Source organism: Pollicipes pollicipes, unplaced genomic scaffold, assembly GCF_011947565.3.
Source record: "Pollicipes pollicipes isolate AB1234 unplaced genomic scaffold, Ppol_2.1 Scaffold_7231;HRSCAF=8579_pilon_pilon_pilon, whole genome shotgun sequence".
Lineage (NCBI taxonomy): Eukaryota > Metazoa > Arthropoda > Thecostraca > Pollicipedomorpha > Pollicipedidae > Pollicipes > Pollicipes pollicipes.
The window spans coordinates 28,945,659-28,956,947 of NW_023597034.1; the positions used below are offsets into that span (position 1 = coordinate 28,945,659).

Below are 11,289 nucleotides of genomic sequence, written 5' to 3' on the forward strand. Positions count from 1 at the left end.
GCGTAAAATATGTAGATACTTTTTCGCTTTAAAGATGACTGTATACGGCAACGTTACATAGATCTGTCCTGTTCCCCAATAGGGCTTTGATTACATGTTGTCAACGTTTTAGTTTAGTTCACATGTTGGGCTACATTTTCAACATGACCTCATTAAACTTCGCAGCTGCGGTTGTAGTGGTGGCCTACGTGTGACGCTGCCTAATGCGCCTACGTGTACCGTTGCTGTTCGCTCCACTACACCCGAGCTACATTCCGCCCAAGCGCAAATCGAAACCAGCGCACGGCGATCTCGCCAGCCTCCTCTCGTTCAGGTGTCCAGCCAATCTCGTCAAGATGGGGGGCGGCATGAGCAAGGACCGCAACAAGAACTGGGACCTGGAGGCGATCATCGACCACGAGAGCAGCATCAACGTGATGGCTGTGAGCGAGGACAAGTCGGTGCTGGTGACGGGCTCCGAGGACTGCACCGCCCGTATGTGGAGCACCCAGGGCGAGGAGACCGAGTGCATGGGCATACTCAGGTGAGGACCGTCGGGCGCAGACGCGCTGAGGACGGGAGGAAGGCGACGGCCTGTGCTGAGGACGAGGCGGGGGTGTGGCGTGATTGATCGGGTGGGTTCGCCGGGATGACGACATTCGGCTCGGGGAGAGCCGGTGTCGGACTTCGTGAGAGCTTCTGTAAGGCTTGTCGAGCTTGTTGCGGCAAGTTTGGGCATTGGAGCTCCAGTGCAGCTGTTCTGATGCGTTCCACAGGGGCCACAAGAACTACATCACCACCATCGGCACGGTGGGAGTGTACGTCATCACGGGGAGCGCCGACACCACCATCAGGAAGTGGGAGATGGCCACTTGCGCCTGCGTCTTCGTCTACCAAGGTCTGGGCGGGCCCACAGGCAGCGAGAGACGCGACCCACTGGCACAGACATTGGGGACGTATCTGATAGCCGCTCCTCGTTTAAAGCTATGGGTCCTCTCGCGTGTACCGGGTAGGACGAGCATATAGGAAACGCAGATACCAGTCGATCCAGTCAGTAAACTGCCATCCTGCCAAGGTCTTGATGAAGCACGCAAACACCAATTCATTTTGGCGTTGAGTGGAGAATTCGTTGGACCTCGTACTATATGGTAATTTAACAAATCCAGAAATAGTAACCAAAGCAATTCAATTGCACGAGAATCTGTCAAACGGCTCAACCACACTGTGAACATGTTTTAAAAGCAGTTACTATAGCAGGTGCGCAGCATATTGCGTTCATAGGGTGTTGAGCATAGCGTGTGCCTTTTTATGTGCATGCATGCATAAAAAGCCAAACTGCCCTCACCCCATGCCCAGCCGTGATACATCCTTTCAGGGCTTGCATCCCCAATGACATTGGAAGCTTCTTCCTTACTTCATTTCCACGGCTGCACTTGAAAATCTTGGACTTGAAATATTCAGATTTTTTGTTGTTGAAAACGTAGATTTTCATTTTTCTTTAAATTGTGTGACCTTTAACAAACACGGAAGAGTCCAGTTAGACGGTAGGTTTGTGCTCAACAGTTGGAAGTTCAAAATGACCATAAGATGTAAAAGTGTATAATGCCTTTACCATTTTAAAGCACACACACTTTGGGTGTGGCTTTTAAGCTGCTTTAAACGTATTCTGGTGCTCTTTTGAAACGCATAAAGTCTCAGCCTGAATTTACTCTTGGTTCTTTTTTCATTTTTGAGTTTTCAACCGTTTAGTTTTGCCATCTAATCGCATTTAGTACGCAGCTATTTGATACAGAATAACCGCAACAGATGTTGGCGCTCCATCTTTGGTTGCAACGCCACTAGTCAAAAACTACCGCAATAGGGGTACGGTCACGGCATTTTACTTCCCACAGAGTCTGTTAAACCAAAAACTTTGCAGGAGTATTACAGGACAAACGGAAACCTGCCCACACCAAAGAAGAGTGAAATGAATCAGGGGAGGGGCACGCCGTAAATTCCCATGCATTTAATTGAAAAGAGCTTGTTTAGATGTCCCTTCAACGCAAAAAACGCGGCGGTGGACAACCAAATCCAACACTTTGGTGTTCACCCAGTCAGCCGCGTCCTCAACCCAGGGCCTGCCGAGTTTTCTGCAGTGGCGCGCCGGCTCACCGGGCCCTCCCCACCGGGCAGGCCACACCTCGCGGGTCACGCGCGTGCTCTGCACAGCCGACTTCCTGATCTCGTCCTCCTACGACAAGACCTGCAAACTGTGGCTGTTCGAGACCGAGGATGACGACGACGAGGAGTCCGTCTGCATCCGCACGTTCGAGGTAAGCGCTGTCCTCCGCGTCCTCTGGGGACAGGGACGGGAGCTGTGGCTCCTGACGGCGGTTTCAAGGTGTTAGTGGTGTCCCAGAAGCGTTTTGCTCGTTTTGATGCTTCCGTTATTCGGTAATACAGTGCTTAGATATTGTACTGCGCTGTGGCGATGAATAACGATGACAAGATAGACAAAGCGCATTACAATGGCATCAACGTCCTAATTAAGATGGACCAATCCTTGGAGGTCACGTGCACAATTTGCTCTCACATACGTTGGCAACATAACAGCTCATTTGACTCATCGTAATTTGCAATAAATTCTTAATGAGGTCTATGACATCTCAAGCCTCTGGCTGTTGTTACGTTAGCATATCAACGCTAACATGCTTTGCCATAGCGTGACCACTGCAACATCTGACGAGACGAAAAAGGATTGTTTTCGGGAGCAGCCAACTTCGTCACGATCTCGTCATCGCTGCGGTGGCTTGAGAGGGGTCGTCCGGTCCAACAGGGTCACACGGCCGGCGTCTACCCGATCTGCTTCATCCCCGGCGATGACGAGCAAGGGGACGCGGCCAAGACGGAGGCCGGGGCCGAGGAGTCCGAGAACCAGGAGCAGCAGCGGGAGGAGGAGGACCAGGACCTGGAGGCTGGCATCAGTCCGCGGGACGTGCTGGTCACGGGCTCGGCGGACGGCACGGCTCGCTCGTGGTCGGTCGCCACGGGAAGGCAGATCAAGGTACCGGCCGTCTGCGCTCTGCAGCGCTGCTGCCGACCCACGGCTGATGTCATGTATCATACGGTGCCTGCCGCCTGCGCTCTGCAGCGGTGCTGCCGACCCACGGCTGATGCCATGTATCACACGGTGTCGGCCGTCTGCGCTCTGCAGCGCTGCTGCCGACCCACGGCTGATGCCATGTATCACACGGTGTCGGCCGTCTGTGCTCTGCAGCGCTGCTGCCGACCCACGGCTGATGTCATGTATCATACGGTGCCGACCGTCTGCGCTCTGCAGCGCTGCTGCCGACCCACGGCTGATGTCATGTATCATACGGTGCCGGCCGTCTGCGCTCTGCAGCGCTGCTGCCGACCCGCGGCTGATGTCATGTATCATACGGTGCCTGCCGCCTGCGCTCTGCAGCGGTGCTGCCGACCCACGGCTGATGTCATGCATCATACAGTGCCGGCTGTCTGCGCTCTGCAGCGCTGCTATCGACCCGCGGCTGATGTCATACATCATACGGTGTCGGCTGTCTGCGCTCTGCAGCGCTGCTACCGACTCACGGCTGAACCCATACATTATACCCGCAATCATGTCCGATACCTTAACCATCATTATGAAACTGATAAGTAATTTATTGATATCCGTGCTTCACAACTTGGTAGCCATGTTGTTTTATTCATCATTGTGTTAGGACACAAAAGTTGCAAATTGTTTGCAGAAAGAGCGTGATGTGGTATATTGACAGTGGCATACCGCGATGCTTTATAACAAATCAGTCTTTATCTTTTCCACACTTATCATTTCCTGAGGCAGAGTCAATTTGACACTCGTATGTCAAACATGATCTTACCTCTATAACAAACATGATCTTGACCTGTATGACGGAACACACGCCATTTCATGTCATCCGCCTAATCCGTTAAGCGTACATGCCAGCTTGTCAGTAATGATGCAGCGTCGCGTGGCGCCGTCGGCAGATATTCAAAGGGCACCGCGGCCCGGTCAGCTGCATGGCCATCGACAGTGACGGCAAACTGCTGTACACATCCGGACCGGACAAGACCGTTCGCGAGTGGGACATCGAGAAGGGCGTCTGCACCAAGGTGAGGCGGACAGGAAAGCAGACTCTGTCGCAGTGAACTCGGCACGAGACAAACTGGACCATGGTGAGTTTTCCGGGGGGACGAGACAAAACACACTGCACTTCTATTGCAATTTTCTCGGTACATGTTGCTTAGGTTTCAGTTGGTGTTTTTGGAGTGTTCCGGAAGGGCTCATAGGATCCCTTATTCCCTGCCACTTTGCACCTATCCGGCCAATAGCATCCCTCGTCACCGATAATGGCCCTTCCCCACTCCTCTAATGCGCGAATGGATCACTAGGCCCCTCAGCACCGATCATATCGGCCATTTAACATCACCTGGTGTGCCAACATGGCTGCCGCTGCACCGCGCCCGTCGCGCGTTGACGCCGCGTCTGACAGCTGCTGCTGCAGCGCGTCTGACAGCTCCCGATTCAGCCGCGCCTAACAGCTCTGATCCAGCCGCGTCTGACAGCTCCTGATCCAGCCGCGTCTGACAGCTCCTGCTTCAGCCGCGTCTGGCAGCTCCTAATCCAGCCGCGTCTGACAGTCCCTGCTTCAGTCGCGTCTGACAGCTCCTGATCCAGCCACGTCTGACAGCTCCTGCTTCAGCCGTGTCTGACAGCTCCTGCTCCGCCGCGTCTGACAGCCCCTGCTGCGCCGCGTCTGACAGCCCCTGCTGCAGCCGCGTCTGACAACTCCTGCTTCTGCCGCGTGTGACAGCTCCTGCTTCGCGAGCAGTGGCTGTCGCCGCGCCGCAGACAATGCCAGACTGCCGCCGTGCACAGACGGTCGCTAACGTTCTCGTGGCTCTCTCCGCCGCAGCTGTTGAGCGGCCACAAGGACGCCGTCGTCTGCATGCAGGTGGTGAACAAGCTGATGTACACGGGTTCGGCCGACACCACGGCCCGCTGCTTCATCACCGAGTTCGGAGACTGCACGCGCACGTACAAGTCGCACCGCGACACTGTCATCTGCCTGCGGTTCCATAACGGCATTCGTGAGTGTGGCCTCGCCCGGGGAGCGGGAGGAGAAGGGGGAGGGGGGGGGGGGGGCGGGGTGCTGCTGCTGGCGTTAGTATGACGGAGCTGTGAGGGCGCTAGGAGCTGGCTCCCAGCTGGACACGCTCAGACACAGGAGGCAAGTGAATTGGATTGTCCCGGGTGAACTCATGCGGGGTGTCTTTGGGATCAGTGCAAAAAGGTTAACTCGGGCTTAGAACACACATACGACATACCGACAGTTTTAGAGAATTAAACCTGCTGTGCTGGCAAAGCTTTTTACTTCAATATTCCAAGCGAACTTTTTCCACAAAACCCGCCATGAGGACCACCATGAAATTTTTATGGGTGTGACAGACCCTCGGGCCGTCACGTGAGGCAGGAGCGCAGCCCGCGGTGCCCACCGGCCGTGACCAACTGGATTACAGCTACACCAGCTGCCTGACACGTGTACGGGCTCCTCGCAGTGTTCACCGGCTGCGCCGACATGGTGGCCCGTGCCTTCGACGCCAAGTCGGGCAACCTGAAGCGCGTCTACATGGGTCACGAGGCGGCCATCAACTGCCTCACGGTGGTCGGCAAGAAGCTGTACACCGGAGGCAGCGACGGCACGCTGCGAGTCTGGGACGCCGACGTGCCGTGAGTCTAGCAGGCACAGACTGGGAGTCCGGCAGGCACAGGCTGGGAGTCCGGCAGGCACAGGCTGGGAGTCCGGCAGGCACAGGCTGGGAGTCCGTCGGGCACAGGCTGGGAGTCCGGCAGGCACAGACTGGGAATCCAGCGGGGACAGGCTGGGAGTCGGGCAGCACAATCTGAGAGTCCGACGGGGTTAGTCTGAGAGTTCGTAAGAAACGGGCTGAGGCCGGCGGAGACGGGCTGAGAGCCACGCTGAGAGTCCGGGGGACAGGCTGAGGGCCTGGCAGGCGCAGACTGGCAGTTCGGCGGGGACAGGCTGGGATCCCGACGGGAACAGGCTGAGAGTTGGGCGGGGATGTGATAGGAATCCGACGGGAACAGGATGGGAGTCAGGCGAGGACGGGCCAGGATTTCAGTGAACATGGACTCGGAGTACAACGCGGACGGGTCAGGAAGCCCGCGCGGCCGGGCGCTTAGATGCTCACAGTTTGGAAATTCACGAGTCATGAAATCAGTGCGCATGCACGGAGAAAGTGGAGCGTCTTGTGGTTGGGAGCCCTGACACTGAGCTGTGCAGGCACGGATTTGGGAACGCGACACCTCACGTACAGAGCTTTTGATGTTGCGTGCATTGCCGTGCGTTCTTCCATCGTGATCTGTACTTCTTCTCTATCTGTCGCTGTTCCCTGCTGTGAAGCACACAATCTGGGACAACACGCGGTTGTACGTGCCAAGATTTTCGAGGTATGCAAGCGCTTTGGATTCTGCGCTGGGTGACCACCGGACATTTGATCGTTACACACTTCAAGCACCACGTTGGGCTCGGCGTAGGAGACATACGGCTTCACACAGTCATCTCTTACAACAGGGGCTCATTTGAATCCAATCCTTGCATCGCTGGAGCATATTCAGGCAGCATGCGTACGGCGTAAGTAGGTGAACGTGACGAAGTGCTGCAAGGTACGAACTTGGTTTGACCAGTTCCATGTTTACACATGACAAGATCTCATTTTGCCTCTTCAGCCGTATCATTGGCAAGCTGTTGTATTATGTGCACTACCTACAGGTAACCGGTGGCGCGCATAACACTTTCGCGGTGTTCTACATTCCTTCCACTGTAGTGAGTGGCAGATCGCGTGTGCTTACCCGCTTACAGCTTTGCTAAAACTGTTTTCACGCTTGCTGTTGCTTGCTTGGTTGTTTTACGCTTGCTGGCAAGGCAGGGAAATGCTCGCAACTCCCGAAGCCCCTTCACACCTTGCTCCCGGCCACCCGACGTTGTCTATCCACGTACCAAAACTTACCCTTGCCATGAGGGCACCCCACACATATCCCACGCAGCCCACACCCCATAGTATGGTGATAGTCAAATGAAGCAAGTTATACGTACCGCGAGCACTCCGGCCTCGCAGACGCTAATGCATAAGAACCAACAATGCGCAAGGAAAATCGCACAACTCTTTCTCGACGCAGGTTCCGCCACTAAAATCGCAAGAAGTTAAAATGTCAATGCAAACCTCGCTGAAACACTTTCATCAAAGAAGTTCTACTTATGCGTGTCGCTGTGCACAGCAAGTGCCATTTTCCAGAGCAAAATAGTGAAATGATGGCCATTTCAAAAGACGAGTTACCATTTTTTCAAAAAGATGGTCACTTATATGTTACTTTATAGATACTATACCATTACATTTGTTCAACAGATACTATGCCATCGCGCGGCACAGGCCGCTCATTTCCAAACGCCAGACTTGTATTCTTCTGACAGCCATGACATACATGACACGCACGCTGTCACAGCTTCCTGGCCTTACCTGCTGAGCTCGGTCCTACCCTCGCGCGCTCGCGCACCCCCAGCCCTCCCTCACCGGTCAGGGTCCCATCCGTCTTCCTTGCTACACAGCCGCGCGCTCGCGCACACTCGGCCCGCCCTCACTGGTCTAGGTCACGCCCTTCTTCCTTGCTACACACCGCGCGCTCGCGCACCCCCAGCCCGCCCTCACTGGTCCAGGTCACGTTCCTCTTCCTTGCTACACACCCGCGCGCTCGCGCACCCCCAGCCCTCCCTCACCGGTCAGGGTCCCATCCATCTTCCTTGCTACACACCTGCGCGCTCGCGCACCCTCGGCCCGCCCTCACTGGTCCAGGCCACGTCTCTCTTCCTTGGCACACACCCGCGCGCTCGCACACCCCCAGCCCACCCTCACCGGTCAGGGTCCCATCCGTCTTCCTCGCTACACGCCGCGCGCTCGCGCACCCTCGGCCCGCCCGCACCGGTCCAGGTCACGTCCCTCTTCCCTGCCACACATCCGCGCGCTCGCGCACCCCCCAACCCGCCCTCACCGGTCAGGGTCCCATCCGTCTTCCCTACTACACAGCCGCGCGCTCGCGCACCTTCAGCCCGTCCTCACTGGTCCAGGTCACATCCCTCTTCCTTGCCACACATCCGCGCTCTCGCGCACCCTCAGCTCGCCCTCACTGGTCCAAGCCCCTCAGTCCCGCCCTCACGCGCTCGCGCGCCCCCAGCTCGCCCTCACCCGGCCAAGCCCCTCAGTCCCGCCCTCGCGCCAGCGCACCCTCAGCCCGCCCTCACCGGTCCGGGTCCGCTGCTGCTGTGCTCGGCGTGACCGGCCACGTGACCCGCTTTCAGTGACGAGGACGCCCTGATGCCGCGACCGGTGAGCCGGTCCTCCGTGGCGCCGTCGCCCGACTCTCCCGAGCCCCACCCCGCCGTCGGTCACCCGGCTCCCGAGCCCCAGTTCACGGCCGAGGCAGCGCCGTCGCCTGAGCCCGAGCCCCCTGCGGAGGCGGAAGGCGAGCCGGATCACGCGTCGACTCACGTGGCGCCTCGCTCGGCGGCCGAGCTGGCGAGGGCGTGAAGGCCCGTCCGTTGGCGATGTCGCGGGCCGGCTGACACGGGAGGCGCGAGCGGTGGTGTGCTTGGCTGCAGAGACACTCGCAGAACACGTGTGTGTGCGCCCTCCGCAGCACAGATTTGCACGCCGTAACGACACGTAACAGAACGTTGACACCTGCGACGAGCGTGCATTCGCGGACACAGTAGCACATATCCAGAGATTGTATCTAAGTAGCTATGGCGCAGCTGGCACCAAAAACCAACCAAGGCACGCTTGTGATTAGTGGTAACATGACAATAACAAGACGTGAGCGTCAATCACTATATCAAACATCAGCGTCCGCTTGATCCATTGGAGCCACTGACGTGGCGCGAATATGCCCCTTCCTTAAAACGAAGCTTGGTCTACACGTCGCTACCAAAACGGCACGTAAGTACGACCGCTTCCGTGTGCACAACGTGCGTGCTCTGCATCGTGACTGCCCGGCGTTGGGTGCACTTGCGTGCAGCTGGCGCTGGCACGGAAAACGGAAACAGCCCAGCTGGCTTTGCATGCCACACAGCCATGTCTACAGTAGGCTACGGACGAGGGTTACGGGCGAAATTACCACAGTCGGCAGTAACAAAGCTTGCAGCTGTACATGCGGATCCCTGGTGGTGGATCCCCGTGAATCCCTGGTGATTATCACGGGATGTCGGTATTCTGCAGCTGAACATGCGGATCCCTGGTGGCGGATCCCCGTGAATCCCTGGTGATTATCACGGGATGTCGGTATTCTGCAGCTCACGCAGCAAGGGGCATGGTCATTCTTCGCTTTTTAATGAGGGACTGGCCTGGTCGTCGACAATCGAAAACCAAGATGGTGTAAATTTCGCGACCATCGCAGTCCATTTGCCAGACTTTTTGTCCTTTGCCTAGCAGCGATATCCCGCCGCACCCAAAAATTGTTCTGCCTGCAATACCTTACACTTACAAGCTGACCAATGGTTATACACCAATCAGTTATGCATTTCATGATTTATCTTGGCACATTCATGAAAATCATTGCTGAGGATCCACCGTTGGCTATGATTGGAAGCAACTGTTCGCGAAGTTTATACGACATGTCGTTTGTTTGACGATAAATTGAAGTTCCTTAGAATTGATTGGGAGTGGCCCATTAAACATCAGTAAGGACTTGCCCCAGCGATCGTTGGAAACAACTGTTCGCAAGCTTTAACAACATATCGTTCGCCTTACGACGAATTCAAATCACCTGGGACTGCGTGCATTCTACCAGAGGCCAAAACGTTTGGCGGCCTTGTACGCTCCCAGGGCAGTGTAATGTGGCAGACTCCCGTTTACCATCGCCACCCACAACCGTGACGTGACTCCGTCACCGCTTACGGTCGCGTGGTACGTGCTGGAAAGTTGGCGAGTTGAATCAAAACTAATTAGGTGATAATTTACGAAATGAAATGAATAAGCGTAACGAACGAAACTGAATAAATATAAGGAATTGAGCACGGGAAATGAAAATGGAATCCCCTTGGGAGGGAACAATGATAGGATTACAAACATACATAAACGTAATAAAGCACTGACAAACATGACCAAACATAAGAGTTCTAGGGTTCATCTTTGCCTGACTTCCACCTAGCTGACAAGGAATTTTTTTACAAACGATTTTTACTCCTACCAAGTTGAAAGATTTCCTTAAATATTTGAGCCACATCGCCAGACAAACTAGCGTCTTATGTCTTGATATTCGATAGCAACTATCAGGTGTTGAGCTTGCTTTTCACTAGCCGGTTTTTCAGGCTGTTTTGAATGGTTCAGGCCACCCTCATTGGCAACTGTAATGACCCTATGACTCCCGATATTTTCCGGGACAGGTCATTGTTAATGAATGGCATTTCGCATGCGTTTCGCGAAGAACTATCGTCGCGCACCCCGTTTCGTGCGCAGCTGGCTGTCTGCCGCGCATGCGCCTGACGCGCCCGCCCGCTGCAGACTGGACGAGTCCTCCGAGATGGAGCTGCAGCTGGAGGAGAAGGGTGCCACCGAGGTGGCTGACAGCGGCGCTGGTGCCGGCTCCGCCGCCGCGCCACCGCAGGCCGACTCGCCGGAGCCGCAGTCGGACGTCCTGACGGCGGTCCAGACGACCGTCCAGCCGGCGGCTGCCTAGGCGGCCACGCATACGAGCTTACCAATCGACTAATCTAAGACCAGAAACCCAGATCTGGAGCTGCAGGAGCTTACGCCTCCAACTCCAGGAGCTTCGGTTTATGAGCCCAGCACTGTAGGTCAAAATGTCTCGAAGCTTAGGCCCCGTAGCCCAGAAGTTTGGACGCAGCAGCTCATCAGCACTGAAGTTTGACATGAAGCTTAGTTCTGGACGCACCCACACCGCCTGCAGTCACTGTCTCGCACCGCTCTGCCGCAGAAACGATGAGCTGGAGCTGCTGGGCGCTGCACCGGAGCGGGAGCACGGGGAGCAGGGCGCTGTCCGACCGAGCGGCCCCGAGGACACACGCACCAGCACCGTGGTGATCCAGTGACGTCACGCGTGCGCCGGCGGTGTTTGCCGACGTGTCGCGAGCGGGATGGGTGGTCGAATTTGGCAAAATGTGAGGCAAAGTTTGGCGGAAACTGACTCCGCATGAGATGATGGTGAAATGGCTGGCCAATCACTGCACAAGCGCCGTGAAAGTATTGTTTGACGCCCCC

General features: G+C 56.0%; 1 protein-coding gene across 1 annotated transcript; it reads left to right on the plus strand.

Annotated features, from left to right (window-relative positions):
* Positions 1-332: 332 nt before the first annotated feature.
* On the plus strand, positions 333-10,747 carry LOC119109956 (WD repeat-containing protein 86). Its single transcript, XM_037233701.1, has 8 exons — positions 333-523; positions 756-877; positions 2,152-2,291; positions 2,795-3,022; positions 3,985-4,110; positions 4,914-5,088; positions 5,557-5,728; positions 10,573-10,747. Exons 1-8 carry the CDS (start codon positions 336-338, stop codon positions 10,745-10,747), a joined length of 1,326 nt encoding a protein of 441 aa, XP_037089596.1. The 5' UTR covers positions 333-335.
* The last annotated feature ends 542 nt before the right edge of the window (positions 10,748-11,289 follow it).

Coding starts and splice junctions, on each gene's coding strand:
- LOC119109956 (XM_037233701.1), top strand. CDS start 336: ATGGGGGGCGGCATGAGCAAGGACCGCAACAAGAACTGGGACCTGGAG. Junction 524..755: donor GAGTGCATGGGCATACTCAG/GTGAGGACCGTC, acceptor TGCGTTCCACAG/GGGCCACAAGAACTACATCA. Junction 2,292..2,794: donor TCTGCATCCGCACGTTCGAG/GTAAGCGCTGTC, acceptor CCGGTCCAACAG/GGTCACACGGCCGGCGTCTA.